The sequence below is a fragment of the Acanthisitta chloris genome, unplaced genomic scaffold (genome assembly GCF_000695815.1).
Source record: "Acanthisitta chloris isolate BGI_N310 unplaced genomic scaffold, ASM69581v1 scaffold28766, whole genome shotgun sequence".
NCBI classification, from domain to species: domain Eukaryota; kingdom Metazoa; phylum Chordata; class Aves; order Passeriformes; family Acanthisittidae; genus Acanthisitta; species Acanthisitta chloris.
Genome location: NW_008680220.1, coordinates 29,229 through 48,872, shown reverse-complemented (window position 1 = coordinate 48,872; position 19,644 = coordinate 29,229). Strand labels below are relative to the sequence as shown.

Below are 19,644 nucleotides of genomic sequence, written 5' to 3'. Positions count from 1 at the left end.
ACTTACCAAAGCCCTAGAAGCACTAAGTATTTCATTAGCATAGTCCTGTGCTTGAGCTAATAAACTCTGCCACTCAGTCTTTAGAAGCCAGATATCACCTTTACATTAATTCTAATTCATGAATATAATTTAAAATGTGGCTGTATTAGAATTCTCTAGTAAAACCCAAAGTAGTTTATTTCCAAATGTCATCTTTATCCTGCTGGCATCTCTGCCATTGAAAAAACTGCTCTTGCTGCCACCTTCAGACGAGCCTCCAGCTACTGCCATTCATCAGGGACCAAATGTCTACATGGGCCTGATGAGGGAATGGTGAGATCAACTGTAGATGAGAACTGGGGAGTATTGGAGCAAAATATATAAAGCAAAAATATATAGCAAAACATTTATTCTTGCTCTTTTGGAAGATTTTTAGTATGTGTTCTGAGTGATGTAGACTGTGCATGCAGACTAGTCTGGGACAGATAAAAAAAATGCCTCTTTTCAGAGTATGTGGGAAGTTCATACCGGCAGGAAGTCAGAAAATGAAATACTTGTGGACAGATTTTAAAGGATCATAAAGTTTTATGAGTTATAAAGGCTAGAGCTAGGCCTGAGCTATTGAGTTCTGCTCAAAACTAAAATCAAATAAAGAATTTGGCTTGGGCTATATTGGAAATTAGAACTGGTGGTCAAATTACATTTTGGATCTGGAAACACAGAGTTCAATAAACAGACTTGCATCAAATAACATTTGCTAAAAATTTAAGCTATATGTATCTCGGAATGAGTAAGTAATTAGTCCTTCTCCAAAGCTTAGAGAATTTACACCACACAAGAAAGGATTCTTACCTTGTAACACCGTCTATGAAGCATTACCAATGTAGCAGTGAATGTTACATGTCATACTGAAGTCAGGGCAAGAGAAATAGATCACCAAACAGATCTGGTGTGGAAAAATACTTTTTTCCACTCTTCTAGTATTGTAAGTTGGGGACGTTGGGAAAATAATTCATTTCATATTTACATTGTGAATCTTGTTTTCTTTTTATGTGGTAACCATAAAGTGCATGAGGACATATGTATATGTATTTGAACTTGAGGACTAAATTGAACTGTGCAGTGTTACCATATCTAATCAGAATCCTGTATGTATTTCTCAAAATCTTTGCTTTATAAGAACCTCAGCTACAGTTTCCAGCCCTTCTGATATGAAAATCTGTAGGCTGTGATAAAATGCACAATAAATGTCCGAAAAACAGAGAAAAACTTTGGATTTTTCTAGTCTTATGATTTTACAACAATCACGTGCAGAAAAGTGCCATTTTGTGAATTTTAACCTCTAGATAAGCCTCACTGGAGAAGAATATTGTGAATCTGTGGAAATAATTCCTTAGATTCTAGGAAAAAAATATTGTCATATTAAGACTTCAGCAATGGACAAATAGATCTCATGTAGATATTATTAAGTATCTGGCACATACTCTGATTAAAAGTGCCTGGTTGCTATCCCTGTCTCCCTTCTGACTATGGTCTTCATGGCAATTCATCTATGTCTTTTACATTCAGAGTAAGATAAGATGACTGTTAACACCTTGTACATAATGTCTGTAAGACCCTATAATACCCTTTGCTCCACAAGGTGAAAATGAGGTTATTTGCATAGTGCATTGTCATTTCAAGTTACATTAAATTTTATTCTGAAAGCAAAAAGTGGCAGAGAATAATACAGTGAAAAAGAAGGTACTTTAAAAAGAAGGATTTTTCAAGATTTGCTGTGATTTAAACAGCAAAATGAAATTACTTCCAAGAAATCCAGAAAATACTATTTTCACTAATTATTATGGTAAATACTTTCACCTTGTTTCCACCATTATCCTATACTTGCTAAATGGTTTAATATAAATATGTGTCCATTATGTACTATGTACTGAAGGATTAAAAGAGAAGGCACTATGTATAGTCCACAAATATGCAATGTCATTTTTTATTTTTCTGGGACAGAAAGCTGCAAGCTTAAAGCTACTGCACAGACAGACAGAAATAGAGATCCATCCTGACATGTTCTTAGGGATATGGATTATTGTACTTTTTTTCCCCAATTCCTGTCACAACAGGTCCATTTTGTAACCCTGCTCCTTGGCTCCTGGGCATGGCCTCCATCAGCACCCAGTGGGTGTAAAAGGAAGCAAGAAATAAGAAACAAAACTGAGCGCCCATCGAAGAACCCAACACCCAAGCCCAATGGAGAAATACCTAACCCTTCCATGTTTACACATTTGTATTTCATTGTCTTAGATCAAGTTGCTGGCTGGGGTTAAACCACAAGAATATATTCACTTTATTGTTATGCTTTGTTTCCATCTTCCCCTTCAAATTAATTGAAAGGTGTTAGAACACACAAAGAATTGCAAGTAACATTAAAATATGGGTCATATGGGTAATAAAATATTGGTCATATGCATTAATTACACAATCACAGCTCTTAATGTATTTATTTCAAAATGGTTATATTTTCCCCTGCCTCGGTCAGTGCACAGAGCACAAGGTGCTGAAGAATTCATTTTGGCATTTATGAAGTACAATATCTTTTTTATTGAACTGATTGCCTTAGCATACTCTACATTGGGTGTGATTATTCCTGTAGTAACGGCATATAGAGACACTATCAGAGGTTGGAAGTAAAGGTAAAATTTGTGGTAGACATTAATGTAGCAAAAGAGACTCCTTGCCCCAAAAGCTTTTCAAGTTAGACAAATAGAAGAGCCATGAGTTAGAAAAGCAATAGAAATTGATTTGCCTGGAGACCTGTCCACTGTGTAGTCCATACAAAGAATTAATGCAGCTGTCAGTAAATCCTGTAGCTTAAAAGGCAGTGTGGTTATGCTGGAGAGTTTTGGTTCCAGCTACCTTTGTCCTCAAGTGCTGGATTATTTTTTGCAGGAAGAAAGCAAGAAGAGCAGTTTAAACTGGCGATGACGCCCTGGAGTTAAGTCTATGATGGATGTCACACATTGTACAACATAGAATAGCCCTTTGAAATTAAGAGATACAGCAGAACTGCATCTCTCTGCTTCTTTACCAATGAGACACACAGAATGTTGCTATGGCACACTTGGAGCTTAATGACTTATTTTTACATCATCAGCAACAGTTCAAACTATATCCTAGGCCTTTCCTTTGATAAGGGAAGTGGCAACATTTTTTTAAACTAGGGGTTTTTACATATGATATCACAGCCTGGTTGCTAGAGATACCTGTCATTACAACATCAGATTTTATATCTTTTGCCATAGAGCAAAATAGACTTTCTCTAATTGACTCTTAGAACATTTAATTGCTCTGTTTGATGGATTTACATTTGTACATTTACATACACACAAATGCAAACCATCCATGGGATGAAATAGCACCTGCATATATAGATGAGGCTATTCCTATATAGACACATCAAAGGAAAGAACTTCACAAAACTCCCTTATTATGACAGAAAGAGGACTGCACTAAACTTTGTTCATGTGGGTGGCAGGCTTCATGCAAGACACTCACATGACACCAACAGAGTGCATCCCAGCCAGGGTTAGACCTCTTTAGGCTCTTCCCTCCACATGTATTCATGTGCAGCAACATTTGGAAAGCAGAACAAAAATGTGCTCTACTCAGATTCCTGAGTCTATTCTTGCAGCTACCTTCAGCAAATATAATGGCTGGGGTAGCAACTCATTTCAGACTTAAAGCCAAGAATCTGTTCTTGTATGTCTTTGGCATGTCATGCTGGAGCTCAGAATGGCTACAGCCTGCAGCTGCATCCCGCACCCTCTGATCCTCTTTCAAACTCTTTATACAATAGGGTCTCAAATACATTGTGAGCAGAAGAAAACAACCCCCCCACGTTCTATTTTGGTATGTTGAGCCTGAAGTCTATTGGCTGGGAGCTGTCATCAGACATGACCATATGTTACCCAACGGTATTACAAGTAAATCCTAATTGAGTGCAAATTGTGAAGATTAAAGTCACCTCAGATTTAGCTGTATTATGTTGAGGCAAATGTGTTTCAAAGTCCTGTTTAAAATGCTGGCAATTCTCAGCACAGAAATTAACAGGCTGTCATTACCTTGGATTTTATGAGCTGTGCAAAATGTCTGGTGTTCCTTGTTTGGAGCCCTTAGTCATAGAATGTAAGAACAGTCCTTTGCAGCTCAGACTGCAAAACACCCAAGACAATGTATTGTCAACAACTTTAGAAAAAATACTAAATATTGATACAACTAAGTCACTAAAGAACCTCCTGGTATAAGCTTTTCATAAATAATGGTAAAAGACTGGACGATTGCTGTTCTAACTGTGGTTAAAATCAGTTTTGCATTTAAGCAATCCACTTTCAGGATAAGCCAGGACCAGTTTATAAGAGGCAGTGCATTTTGGAAACAATTAACGGCTAGGAAGATCTTTCTTGATGATTGAAGTTTATTACTGTTTCATAAGAGGCCTGTGAAATAGTAAGGAGCTGAACTTCATCTATTGGTGCACTTTGGATGATGCACTCAATTTTAATGAGATTAAAGGTTTAATGCAGATAAAAGATCTGTTCAGTGCACCTGGATTCAAGACAGGGATTTCAGTGTGATTCAGAGAGTCATTGGAGAGCTATGTTCATCTTGATCGATACGAACTTCTGACTTCTTTTTTATTCTATACAAAGACAAAATGATCAGGACACATTTCTTGCTGTTTTCAGCACTGATCATGTGCTGCATACCTGCTGAGGAAATCTTTCAGCCAGCTCTAGTACTGGACATGGCTAAAGTCCTTCTGGATAATTACTGCTATCCTGAAAACCTAGTGGGAATGCAAGAAGCCATTGAACAAGCAATCAAGAGCGGGGAGATCCTGGACATCTCAGATCCAAAAATGCTGGCCAGTGTCTTGACAGCTGGAGTGCAGGGTTCTCTGAATGACCCAAGACTGGTGATTTCCTATGAGCCATTACCGCATGCAGCTCCCAAACAAGAAGCTGAGGTTTCCCCTACTCGTGAACAACTCCTGAGTCTTATTGAGCATGTGGTCATGTATGACAAGCTGGAGGGCAATGTTGGCTACTTGAGGATTGATTACATCATAGGACAAGAAGTTGTGCAGAAAGTTGGAGCTTTTCTGGTGGACAAGGTGTGGAAGACACTGATAGACACATCTGCTCTGGTGATAGATCTTCGTCACAGCACTGGGGGACAGATTTCTGGCCTACCCTTCATCATCTCATACTTGCATGAAGAAGGCAAGATGCTGCATGTTGAGACTGTATACAATCGACCCTCCAACACCACCACAGAGATATGGACACTGCCAAAGGTGTTGGGACAGAGGTACAGCAAAGACAAGGATGTCATTGTTTTGATCAGTCGCCACACCACAGGAGTGGCTGAAGATGTGGCATATATTCTCAAGCACATGAACAGGGCTATCACTGTTGGAGAGAAGACAGCTGGGGGCTCACTGGACATCCAGAAGCTGCGTATTGGCCCCTCCAATTTCTATATGATGGTTCCTGTGTCACGATCTGTGAGTCCCTTGAGTGGGGGTGGACAGAGCTGGGAGGTGAGTGGGGTGATGCCATGTGTGGCTACTGAGGCAGAGCAAGCCTTGCAGAAGTCCCTGGACATCCTGGCAGTGCGCAGAGCAGTGCCTGGCACCTTAAGCCACCTCATAAACATATTAAAAGACTATTACAGCTTAGTGGAGCGAGTGCCAGCACTGCTGCGGCACCTCATCACCTCTGACTTCTCTTCTGTGCAGTCATCAGAGGACCTGGCCACCAAACTCAACACTGAGTTGCAGGCCGTATCTGAAGATCCGCGCCTGTTGGTCCGAGTCATGTTGCCAGGTGAAGCTGCCGCTTCCCCAGCTGAGAAGCCAATTGCAATGGCAGCTGACTTACCTGACAATGAGCAACTGCTGCATGCCTTGGTGGATACTGTCTTCAAGGTCTCGGTGTTGCCAGGCAATGTTGGCTACATGCGCTTTGATGAGTTTGCAGATGCCTCTGTTCTTGTTAAGCTGGGACCTTATATTGTCCACAAAGTGTGGGAGCCCCTTCAAAATACAGAGAACTTGATCATAGACCTACGTTACAACATAGGAGGCCCTTCCTCCTCTGCTGTGCCTGTGCTACTTTCCTATTTCCAAGACCCTGCTGCTGGTCCTGTCCATCTCTTCACAACTTATGACAGGTGCACCAACCACACACAGGAGCACTACAGCCAGGCAAAACTGCTGGGCCAGCCCTATGGGGCTCAACGTGGCATCTACCTGCTCACTAGCCACCACACTGCTACAGCTGCTGAGGAGTTTGCTTACCTCATGCAGTCCCTGGGCCATGCCACACTGGTTGGTGAGATCACAGCAGGAAGCCTCTCACACACCCGTACCTTCCCTCTGCTGCAGCCGGAGCTGGGAATAACCCGTGGCCTAACTATTACTGTTCCTGTTATCACCTTCATTGACAACCATGGGGAAAGCTGGATGGGTGGAGGAGTTGTTCCTGATGCCATAGTGTTGGCTGAGGATGCGCTGGAGAAGGCTGAAGAAGTGCTAGCCTTCCACAAGAACATGGGAGTGCTTTTGGAGGGTACTGGGCAACTCCTAGAGGCTCATTATGCCATCCCAGAAGTGGCTGGTAAGGTCAGTGCTATGCTCAACACCAAACGGGCCCAAGGAGGTTATCGATCAGCTATAGATGCTGAGACTTTGGCTTCCCAGCTTACCAGTGACTTGCAGGAGGCCTCTGGCGACCATCGGCTTCACGTCTTTCACAGCCACGTAGAACCAACACCAGAAGAACAGCTTCCCAATGCGATTCCCAGCCCTGAAGAGCTGAGCTACATCATTGAGGCACTCTTCAAAATTGAGGTATTGCCAGGAAACCTGGGCTACCTTCGCTTTGATATGATGGCTGAGGCAGAAACAGTGAAGGCCATTGGGCCCCAGCTGTTGCAGATGGTATGGAGCAAGCTGGTGGACACAGATGCCATGATTATTGACATGAGATACAACACAGGTGGCTACTCCACTGCCATCCCAATACTTTGTTCCTACTTCTTTGACCCTGAGCCTCGACAGCACCTCTATACCGTCTTCGATCGTAGTACCTCCCGCAGCACAGAGGTGTGGACTCTCCCCCAGCTTGCAGGCAAGAGATATGGCTCCCTCAAGGACATCTACATCCTAACGAGCCATATGAGTGGCTCAGCAGCTGAAGCTTTAACTCGCTCCATGAAGGATTTACACCGGGCCACAGTTATTGGTGAGCCCACAGTCGGTGGATCCCTCTCAGTGGGCATTTATCGTGTCGGAAACAGTTCCCTATATGCCTCCATTCCCAGTCAAGTGGTGCTCAGCCCAGTTACTGGAAAAGTATGGAGTGTGTCTGGGGTGGAGCCACACATCACCATCCAGGCCAGTGAAGCCATGGCTGTAGCTCAGCACATTGCCAACCTGCGTGCCCAGGTGCCGCAGATACTGCAAACTGTAGGCAAGCTTGTGGCAGATAATTATGCTTTTGTGGACATTGGGACTGTTGTAGCATCCAACCTCACCAAGAACATCAACAAAGGAAATTATAAAAGAATTAATACAGAAGAAGAGCTGGCTAAGAAGGTGACTGCCATTTTACAAGCTCTTTCTGATGATGAGCACCTGAAATTACTCTACATCCCTGAACATGCCAAGGGCAGCATCCCAGGGATCATGCCAAAACAGGTACAGTTCTTTTGTACCCAGCTATACTGATGCCAGCTAGAATAGGAGCATTGAGTCAGATATCTTATCTTGTTTCTAGTCCATATCATAAACCCACCAGGATTTATGTGCAACCAGAGGAGAAGCCAAAGCCTGAGTAGGTTTTGGAGCTCTCTCTGACACTAAGGCAAGTCAGGATAGTAGCTTGTGGTAGTAGATGGTAGTCATGGATGCATGTATTTTGGGAACAACTTTCAGGCTGTGAATCTCAGTTGCCATCTGCCACAAGCAAATATGCAGAGCTTCGTGGGAAGCTATCTCATTGTCTCTGTGATCCCTTCTCTTTCAGTGCTACAGCTTTTTGAGCTGTAGTAAATTAATGCAGAAACCCACTGATTACAAACCCAGGTTGTCATTTCAGGAAGATTTGGCTGGACCAGAGTAAATGCATACACTCACTAACCATGTAGCCACATACTCTTTAATGCATTTTTCAATATAAAATTGTAGTACCTGACATCCATTACAGCAGAATAATAAGCAACTCCTTCAGTAGTGGCAGTGGAAAGTTGTTCTGATTGTATCTCATGCTCAGCATCACGCAGTTTCCCACTGACCTAGAAATAACTTTGGAAGAAGTATCTGGGTGGAAGTTAGGTGACCCCAGGGAGAAATTGATTTTTAATAATCTACTTTTGCCCTTGCTGTGTGGTTTGCATAACAGTCTGTGCTTTGTTCTGAGCCAGAGTGTTTATACATTGGTCTGCCTTGGCAATCTTTCTTGTTCATTGTTGTGCTGGAGGGAGCTCCCAGGAGCACTTGTTAAAATTCCATCTTCAAATTAAATAGAGGGTTAGGATAACCTGATCCCTTTCTTGGATGGAGTTAGCTCCTTTCTGGCTACTGCGTTAGCATGGCTATCAGAGTCATATTTTCTCCAGAGACTCATAAAATTACTTTTTGAAGAAAATACATTTGCCTTTGCTATGAACTAGAGTAGACCAAGTGTCAGGTAACTATTAAATGTTTCCTGGGGGAGGAAATCTGTGGGCTTTCACCCTCTGAAGTTTTGGCATGCATGATTTGCAGTCGGCATGACCTTTGTGGTATTGTCACAAACACTAAGGTCAAGGACGAAGTCTAAGCATTGCCAGGGAAGAGTATTTTTTTTTCAAGTTTGTTAGCCAAGAGGTGCTGGCCCCATTCTTGCCTCTAAGCTTAAATGGAAATAATTAATTAAATTATATTTCCATTCCATCACTCTCTTTCGCTCCTCCATTTGTTAGGCGCTTTACTCTAAAGATGTGTCAATGTTTTTGACAGAGATCCCTGCTAAATTACTATCAACGTATCCATAGTGATACATCATAATTTCTCCCCATTCTACAACATGAGCCCATCTTGCAAATCAGTCACTGTTTTCACTGAAGGCTGTTAATTAATATTGTTGGCTATTTTTAATTTTTCAGACCTTATTTTATTCAAAACTTGAATGTTGAGAACAGGATGTAGATGACAAATATGTTTTTTGCCACATGATGTGAAATTCTGATCCTAATAGAGTAGTGACAAAATGGTATTAAACTGTTTAATGTCTCTGTTTACCACAGTTCTTTGGCAAGCAAAATGTTTGGAAGAGGTCAGGGATATATCCATAAGAAAGAACTCACATCAGTGTGGATGAAAATCAGGACAAATGTGAGATTTCTTCAAGGTGAAATAATGTATAAAGAGCAGAGAAACACATGCGTCTTATGAGACTAAACAGTTTCCAGAGGCATAAGCATTCCTTCATAGTGCTGGAGGAAACTGGGAGGTACAGAGACAAGGGAGCAGTGTTAGAATAAAGTGAATAAAGACACTGAAGTCATTAAGCAAAGGATTTTCCTTGAGACAGAGGTAAAGGAGAATTCACCTGTTCCACAGACCCCTGAGCAGCAAGGGTACCTTCATCTTATGTTTTGCTTTTGCAGGACTTTCTGTGGAATATTGCAGGGATACTTCATAGAGCAAATGCCTTCAGATTACAGTGAAGCTTACATGATGGCACTAATTGCATTTGTGAATTTAAAAAAAGTAAAATTTTTTTTGCCATCCTACACATGGACATATTTGCTCTCTTAATCTGTATCACATCTATTCCTCAAAAACCTAAGAGCTATTTTTTCTCTTGTGCTACCTACATCCCAAGCCGCCCTCTCCCTTGACAGAAGGATGTTACTGCTAATGACCTTGACAGTGAAGCAGATCCAACACAATTAACTGAAAGTGATGATGAATAACTGCAGGAAGGATAGGATGGGACATAGGAGACAGACAAGTGAAACGTGTGTAGACCTTTGCATCTGCTGCACTAGAATAGCTGCTGAAGCATAATACAGAGTAGTGAATATGTCTCCTCTATGCAGCAGCAAGGTCAATGCCAGCCAGAGTTGCTGGCTGCATAAATGCCACTTCCAAAGTCAGACTTCCCAGAGGCAAATGTTCTATGTATTTTTGTGGTCCAGAAAATAACATTTTGCTGATAAGGCAGAGCTCTGTAAACTTGCTGATGTGCTGTTCAATAATCCCTTTCTTATTTTTCTGGTTTTGTCTCTCCCCCTCCAGTCATACCTTCCTTTCCATATTGAAGCATTTGTGTTTGTGACTGAGTGTCTACCCATAGAAGAACTGCTACCTGAGTTTGGCAAATATGTTATGTCAGTTTTAAGTGACAGGAGTCTCCCTGTCTCCTTCATAATGCCAAAATACTTTTAATGGAGTCTTTACACCTAAGAGAATTCCTGTATTGATGTTTTAGATAAGCTGAAAATGATGATCAGGGTAAAAGGCAAAAAGGAATCCTTTATAAAGATAAATTGTTCCTGCATTTGAAGTCCTCCTTTTTTCCAGATAAATATGGTGTATCTATAGCAGAGTACTTGCCAAAGGAGGCAATAGTTCCAGATATTTCACTGGAAAGGAATACAGTCCCTTCATTAATGAGTGAAATCAAAATTCTCTGCCTCAAAGTGTCAAGATAGAAAATCAAATTGCTACATCTATTGCTGACAGGTGGAAAAAAGAATTGTTGTAGGCTCATATGGTGCTGATCATATCAACATAACCAGAGTAAACTCAGTGGAACTATGCGAGTTTATGCAAGCCAGAAAAGTGTCTTGTGTTTAACTCCCATTGACTTCACCTTCTGCAATTCTTGCTTGCTTTTTGTATTTGGTGCAGAGAAAGAACAAGACAAATGTTATTCACTTTGTTCTTTTCCTAGTACCTTTCATCTTCTGATTCTGATACTCAGTGTCAATGCAGCTACATTTGCAGTTACAATCCCACCACAAGGATCCGTTTGTGCTCATTTTTCTCCGTTGCCATTAAAGTTAACAGATTTGTCTGATAGTTTTAAGGATTTTCAGTGAGTTTTGCATGAAGATCAAAATTTAACCATGAATTGTGTTTTAAAATTTCGCTTTCAAATGTAATATTTCAGGGCATGATCTAGAAAATAACTGCTCAGTCACTTGCAATGAGTGTGTTACAAGCTGTGTATTGTCAGAGCAGCCTTACACACTGCTGTGCAGTGCCACCCTTGGCCAGCTGAAAGTACAGCTTCTCACTCTGCCTTGCACTGCCTCAGTGGGGACTGGTAGCCTCAAATAGCCCCTTTTAATCATTTCCAGAGCACCATCCCAGAGGGTTTCAGCTTTTGCTTGTGGTAACCCCCTCGTCCTGGCTGTCTTCGTGCAATGGAGGACAGGATTAGAATTCAAAGCTACAGTTCTGGGGGAAAAAATGGAGAAATGATCTGTGAAAAGCAGGATGGGGTTCAATATGAATATGCAGGGTTCTTACACAGTTTCTAGGGTGATAGTAATTGACTGCTCAACTCTGGGAGGAAAACAGCTTGTTTAGGGGCAGTCCCATAAAAATGTATATGGGTTCTTCAGAGTTCATAAACTGAACACAGTCAATACAGAGTCAGGTTGTTGCAGTAGACAATAATAATAATTAGATAGTAGATAATAATAATCATCAAACTGGAATGGACAAGGAGGAATATAGTCAGTAAGATATGAAGTCTTCGCCTACATTTAGCTCTGAAGAAAATGCAGCTAGAGTATAATATGCACAGTCTTGGTCCATGGTTTTCTGGAAAGATGTGGGTCAAGTAGGGAGACATCAGAAAACAGAAACAGGAGTAAAGAGAAGACTGAATAAAAGTAATATTGAAAAAGTTTAAAATATTTGAGTTGTTTATTCCAGAGAGAAGAAAAATGAGAGGAGACATGAAAACAGTCTTCAGATATGTAAGAGGCTGTTTCAAATATGAAAAGAGTAATCTGTTCCCTTATCCATAGTAAATAGGCCAAGAAGTGATGCACTTAAACTGTAAAAAGTAGTGAACTTGGACTGTTTACACTAGATCTTAGAAAACATCTTTGTAATAGTAAGGCTAGTGACGTACTAGACTGGATTGCCTGGAAATCACCCAGTGTTTTTAAGAGCAAGTGAGAATCAGCTGTCAGGGATATAGCTGGTCCTGCTCAGTCCTTGACCTGGGGGCCTTACTAGGATGGACAGTTCCATTCCTGCCTGTGAGGGTACACAAGGAACCCAAACATTATCCTAAGGAAGGTACAAGCCCACCACTCAGCCCCCAAGATTTCATGGTTCTTAAACTAATCTCAGGATTTGCAGTGGCACAAAGCTGTTGGCTGATCATATTTTAACAGCTAGCGGTTGACAGCACTAACAACCTTAGTGGAAATCAGAGTTACCTTAAAATAGTCAGCATGAAAATAAAATGAAAATATCGTATCCAGCTAAATAGACAAAACAACTTAAGGGAGAGGTGAAAGGGGAGAACAGAGGGAAGAGAGACACAGTTGGAAAAGTAGTTTGTCCATGGTTGGGATATGTGTCAGTAACAGAACCAGGAATGAAACTGCATTCATGAGTCCCAGGGCAGCATTCTAGGTCTTATTTTGTATCACATCATGTGTTCCAGTTAGTCCACTCACCTGTGGAAGGAGTCTGCAGAATAGGACTGGAGACCCTACATAGTTAATGAAAAAACATTTTTCCTTGGCTTAAAGTGGAGTAAGCTTGGAGGTCCCTTAGTCTAGACACATTGCTTATAGTGTGCACCTGAGGGTTTATATTTAACATCAAGTCATTTGTATGTAAACATTGCCTGATTGAGCAGCAGGATCTTACTTTCAGCTGCATCCTGTCCCAGCTTGTCCTTGGCCTGCAAACAGAGTCCTGCCTTCCACAGGAGAGCACAGTGTTGCTCCCTGAAGCTGGACTTACCTCTTTAGGTACTGGCAGTACAGGGCCCATGTGCCAGTGTCATCAACCTGCAGTTTTCCAGGACAGTAACTCTCTAATGTCAGCCCCAGCCTCCTCACCTCCTTTGCTTAAAAATTAGGGGTTGTTTTCTGGCACCCCAAAATTACATTCTGAGTGTCTTTTGTCTGATTTTCCATCTTAGAGCCCTTAGAATAGATATATTTTCATACCTTTTCCATGAAGCTGAAGAGCTGTCTTTTAGACCCTTGCACATTCATTTTACCTCATGAGACCTGAAGCTTTAAGAGCAATCTGCCCACCTTGAAATCTGTAATGAATTTTCAAGGGTTAGCAATGCTGAAGTCCTCAGTGAACAAAGATGTGATGCATCACAGCAAAAGAACAAGTAGAGAAAAAGTTTACCAGACAGAGAGGTTATTCTTAATCAACATGTTTATGGGTATGCATCTAACAATTATTGTTGGAGACAGAGATAAGACACCTGTGTTTTCAGTTAAAATACCATTAGTAAGTGGCTGAGAGTAACACATCAATTTTATTTGTAGATGTTACCAATGAGTGATGATTTTTTTCCTCCTGGGGGGACCAGTAACTCTGAACTAGATACAAGCTCTGTCAGAACAATCAATGCATGCTGGATATATTTTTCAAAACTGTGATTTGTTAATCAAAGTACAGTGGACAGATCAAGTAGCATTGCTGTCACTGGGAAGTAGATTGGAAATGACAAACTCAGTAGTGCTGGACTGATATGTTTACAGTCCAGATACAGTAGTTACTTTCACAAGGTATAGTGAGAAGGAAGGGTACAGAAAAGAGTTTGCTCTTACCATCAGATCAACAACTACTGACCAACAGGACTTTTAAATTAATGATTGAAATTTTGGCATACAAAATGGACTGAATGATGGAGTGTGGTATGGTGGGTAATTTTCCCCAGGTAAAGGTAAATTCTTGAGCTATGTCAAATACTGCTGCATTCACACACCTCAGAAAAACCTCTTTCTGCTGCAGCAGACCTGCTTTTGGCAGGAGCACAGCTCCAGGCCAGAGCAATATATGGAGGACAGGAGTTTACCTGACTCCTGTACAGTTGCAGAAGGCACAAATGCCTCTCTATTTTTGTGGCATATCACAGTCTGGGGAAGCACCTTGTAGCACATGGCTCACTGCTGACACCTCATTCTTTTGAGTGTAAATGGATTGTCTGGGGTTGAGCTACGGCAGAGGGCAACCAATTAAAGAGCAGGTATAAAATCATTTCTACAGCAAGCCTGAGGAGAAAAAGCCAGGTGGCTGAAGGTCACATAAATCATATGTATCCTAGTCTTAATCTCCTTAAGCTGAAGGAGAGTCTTTCATTTTTGGGCACTGCATGCAAAACAGAAATTTGGCAATAGGAACTGGCTATGCCTCAATGCTTATGTAGGTTTCTAGAATACCTGTATTATTTGTCTACATATTGATACTAAAAAAAAGTCTGCTATTTAATAAGATAAGCTAAACAAAATGAAATTAATCACAGCCTAACACGTGAGACTCTAAGCACATGGCCACCGTATAAGGGATTTAACACGTCTACTTCGTGCATATCCTAGCGCATGCCCAACATATCAAGCTTCTCATTGTCACAGGGACTGGGTCATTAGGGGGCTGGGAACAACCTTACCTGCAGCTGTTTGTCAGGTGAGGCCAATCAAGAGATTATACAAGTCCCAAGTGCTGTGTTTAGAAAGAACTCATAAAGGCAGCAGGTGGGCTTGGGTGGGACATCTGGGTCAGTGGCCTGTGCTGCAGGCTGGGAATTGTTCTTGTAGTCTTCTCATCTTCTTTGGTCCTAGGAAATGCTTGTATTTTTGAAAAATAAACTGAGTCCTGGCAAATAGGTGCCTGATCCAGATTCTGGGCATGTTATTGATGCAGCCTATACTGTGCAAAAATGCATCAGCCAATGCTAACCTACACTTAATATGCAAAAACATATAATTTATTATGTTTTTCAAACTCTTTATTTTCACATTCCTCACACATGTCCCACCTGGATTAAACTTGATCCACATAATTCTTTTAAAATTTTGTGTCAAGGTATCAGTGCCAGAAAATGATTTGTTTTGTTTTTCCAAACTCTTTCAGATCCCTTCCCCAGAAGTACTTGAAGATCTGATTAAATTTTCATTCCACACAAATGTATTTGAAAACAACGTCGGCTATCTGAGATTCGATATGTTTGGAGACAGTGAACTTCTAACCCAGGTGTCCAACCTAATGGTAGAGCATGTTTGGAAGAAAATTGTTCACACAGATGCATTAATCATAGACATGAGGTAAACCTTTGAATGGCAAATAACCAAAGCTCTTTCAAAACAGCATTTGATTTCTAACAGTGAATTAGCTTTCTATGGCTTACTGTCCTGTTTACAGACTAACATTGCTGGGATAAAATGAGAAAAGGAAAACAGCCAAGAAAAACAATAACAGTCTGGAAGTATATCTCAAGATAAATTGTACCATCACTTGAGATGTTTAGAACTAAATAGGCAAATTTAGGGAATAGGTTGCAGAATGCAATCCTGGATGTCACATGTGTTTCATTTCTCTGATTTCTTTCTCATCTAACTCTGCATGTGCCTTGTATTAATTGGATATATATATATATATCCTAAATAAATCTTTTACTTCATGCAGTGGGCAAGTCAGTAACAGTCAAAATGACAGACCAGGTGTAGGGCTGTGTTACAACACCTAATTTGGCATAGCTGCAGTTCTAAATAATCCTGGGCAATCAGCTCTGTACAGAATGTTCCTTGTGCACAGAGCACAAAGGTAGCTTAGAGGTACCTAGCACTCCTAGACAAAAGCAGAACCTGCAGCATCATACGCCTGCTCTCAGCTTAGGATTCTGTTGGACACTGCAATGTGTCAACAATGCTCAAATTCTTAGGAGCCAGAAGATGGCATCCATTTGTTTCCAGCTATCAAAGCAGATTCTTATAAAAAAAATACATTTCCCTTACAATATTTGGGTAAGTAATGCCCTTGTTTTGGTCCAGAGCTAATGTTTGGGAGCCCAGAACATTATAAATACCAACCAAAGAAAAGAAGAACTTTGTAAGAACTTGGTTTTAGAACCACTTATGTCCATTTTCATCATGGGGCTCTTAATATTTGGTAATCTCCTTAATATTCTTGTGAGATTTGCAGCATAGGCAGGAAAAGATAACCACAGAGATGAGAGCAGAGAGCGAGAACTGAACACAGAGGAGACAAGGCAGAAATCAACATAATATGCCATGACTGAATTTGAATTCAGCAAAGGCACCACCATCTTCCAATAGACTTTGGAGTCCCAGATAGGACTGGGACTTTCTTCTTTCTTTCCCCAGTCTTCTCCTAAGCTAAAAATCTCAGGACTGGGGGCAGTAAAACAGCAAAGCTGAAATCATGTCTCAGGTACCAAATTATAGCGCTTTTCTTGGGTTGCTTTGGTTTGGTCTTTTTTGGGTTTTATATTTCATGTATTTCCAGTCCTTTGAGTCACACAAAAGACCCAGTCTCTGAAGGTATATAAAAAAGAACCCCAAACATTTATACCATTTGAAATTCTCCCTAAATCAATCTTATCATTTGAAAGCAAGGCTGAAGATTTAAATTTTGCATGGTATTAACCATAATGAATAATGTTTCTCATTTTTCTCCCTGGAACAGCTGAGCTACTCATGAGCTTCTTATTTTGATAATTTCAATTTTGCATGGGATTAACCATAATGCATAATGTCTCTCACCTTAATAGTTCCCCTTCATGGAACAGCTGTGCCACTCATGAACTTCTTACTTTTAACCCTCACAGCATTGAGAAGAGACACTGATAAACTAAATGGCTTTCCTAATGTCACACAAGAAGGCTGTAAGAAGTAGTTGTATCCAAAAGTTAAGATAAAACTGCAGCAACTGCTCAGTCATTATTCCTGACTAAAGTTACTGCAGTTTCACTGTCTGCAAGAGAGTCCTAAGAAGAGCATTCCAGCACTGCTCTGCCTGCCACTAACTTCAGCCGTGGTGGCAGCTGCAGGAAACTGGTTTCTGCTGGGTCGACTTGTCCCCTGAGCTGTGCAGCAGCAGCAGGACCTCCTGGCAGCACAGCACTGTCAGGGACACACTGCAGATGGTTATTTCAGCTCTAGCGAATCACAGTGTGAATCATGTAATTCACAAATGCTGTAGAATAAAGGTGTAGTTCTGCTCTTTGGGAGAGAGGCCTCCTGGATTGTCTGATCCTTTTCTGGAGGTAAAAAATCTTAGCTATGAACTAGACTGAAATAACTAATTTTCTAGCATGTTTTTGCTGGAGTGCTTGTACTAGGCACTCCTAACATTGCACACTGGAAAGCACTGTATCTATCTCCTATTAATGTGCAAAGTACAAACATTTCTAGAGCTGTATGTGCTCTAGTATTAGTGACAGGCAAAAAATAACTTGGTATTCCATTGTGTGTATTCATAGTAGGGGTGCTCCAATGACAGGTTATTTGATGCATTTAATCTTCATAGACTGGTATGGAATTAAACTACAACCTGATCTAAACCACTAAGGTTTCTCACTGTGTGTAGCTAAAAATAAGAACACAACAGTTACATCAACATATGTTGCTTTAATTGGGATCTGCTTTTATGTATTAGGGTGTAGGTATTTACTCCTTGCTGCCTGTGTCAGGAACAGTATGGGTTATTCAGAGTATAAGAGTAACAAGAATCTGATGTTTCTCTGCAGATTAAGAGTCTTTGCTTACTTTCTGGTTTTTTCCTAGGTTAAATCAATTAAAAAATAGATCTTTCAGGTTTGTGTTTGCCTTTGAATTCAGTTGTGTTCAATAATGGCCCAAGACTTTTAGGCAGGATTTTGCTTATCTGATAAATGTGCAAATGCTGTTAGGGAGAATGAATGAAAATTTACCCAAATGTCACCATAAGACCTTTCAGAACTGATGTTAAGGAAAAATACTTAGAAGGGAGGTTTACTGCCTGCCACAAATTTTCAATTGTTAATATTTTTAATTTTTGAAAAGGTACAATATTGGAGGCTCCACCTCACCCATAGCAATCCTATGCTCATATTTCTTTGATGAAGGACACAATATTCTCTTGGACAAAGTTTATGACAGACCCAGTGACTCAGTAAAGGAAATCTGGACACAGCCACAGCTCAAAGGTAAAATGACAATTTCTTCTTAGAGTACCTTTCCATTTCAGATGCCTCTCCTTGTGTATTTTAAAGTGAGCCATTAGACATCATAACTCATTTGATGAAAGCACTTGTGACAATTAGCTCAAGCCATACAGAGAATGTAAAAACAAAAAATGTGCATTTCAGTCGTATCCCTCAATGTCCTGTACAAATAACAGTTTATAACTCCTAGGAATGGGGTATGTAGGACACAGAGGTTTGCAAACCAATCCCCAGACATTTTGCTGAGTACTGTGTACAGTAATTGTGACTTGTTGCTTTTAAAAGTTGCCAAAATTAAAAATAAATACTGTTGCCTATACCTCTAGTAATATCTCCTCCAAAGCTCACACATAGTTTTATGTGTAGCTCCTCACTACCTACCTGTGTAATCCACTATTTCAGTAGATAATACCCTAGTTTGTCCAGAGAATGTAAGAGAGAAAGGAAATTACTAATTTTTGCTCATGTGAGTGAGTCTGGAGCATTTTGAAATGTGTCACACATACCTCACACACACAGACTGCCCCACTGCTCGTGGAAGTTGAAAGGATGCTGCAACATGCAGAAACAGAGCTCTTCAGTGCTCATAAGCTGAAATTAGAGTGCTAAGAAGCCTTAAACATGGGTGTTAATTTTTTTCCCCTTTTAAGCTAAGACAGTAACAAAAACAGTTGTCGCAATGGTGTCTGCAGTTATTGCCTTGGAGCATGCTGAAATGGTTAAACTTTGTCACAGTCTGCAGGGTCCATCTATTTTCCCAGACAGTCAGAGTTGGTCTATGGTAAGGGATATGATTTCTATGGACACATTCCAGTTCCCATCAAAGAGAACAGGCAGACTCATATTAACTTCAAAGGAGCTGGATCTGGTCCTGTATTATATATATCTACTGTGAGAAGGGTCTTCTAATGGTTATTATGTCTATAGTGAAATGAGAATAGCGAAGATGGTGTAAAAATTAATTACCATGCTGTTGGCTCCTCTCTTAGAGTTTAGTGTGAGAATTACATGTCATACTGTAACTTGCTTATAAAATGACATTTTTAGAGCACTTTAGAGTGGCTTTCAAGTTGTAAGGTCCCAGTTATGATACACTGGCCACTTTTTCAAAGAAACAAAACTCTCAGAAAGTATCTAGCGTGTTCAGATATATTGAAAATAAGGTGCAAGAACCTTCCATCTCCCATCAGCTGGTTTATGTAAGAAAATGGGATAACTTGGCTCAGATCCTAATAATAAAGGGGTATTTGTTGAAGGACAAAGGCCATGCAACAGCTTCCACTTGTAGACTATTAAAAGAATGTGGGAAAACACTATAATTTCATAAAATAATGCCTGCATAGTTGCAGGCCAAGCTCTATGACAGCCATGTTCCTAGAGCAGGGATAAGAGTGCAACT

The 19,644-nt window shown here is 40.6% G+C and overlaps 1 protein-coding gene across 1 annotated transcript in view; it reads left to right on the top strand.

Annotated features, from left to right (window-relative positions):
* The first annotated feature begins 4,726 nt into the window (after positions 1–4,726).
* The window catches only part of RBP3 (retinol binding protein 3, interstitial), a 15,636-nt gene continuing 718 nt past the window's right edge, over positions 4,727–19,644 (top strand). Inside the window, exons 1-3 of the mRNA XM_009077642.1 lie at positions 4,727–7,735; positions 15,155–15,345; positions 18,085–18,227. Of these exons, the coding sequence (XP_009075890.1) occupies positions 4,727–7,735; positions 15,155–15,345; positions 18,085–18,227 (3,343 nt within the window). The remainder of the gene's footprint in view (positions 7,736–15,154; positions 15,346–18,084; positions 18,228–19,644) is intronic.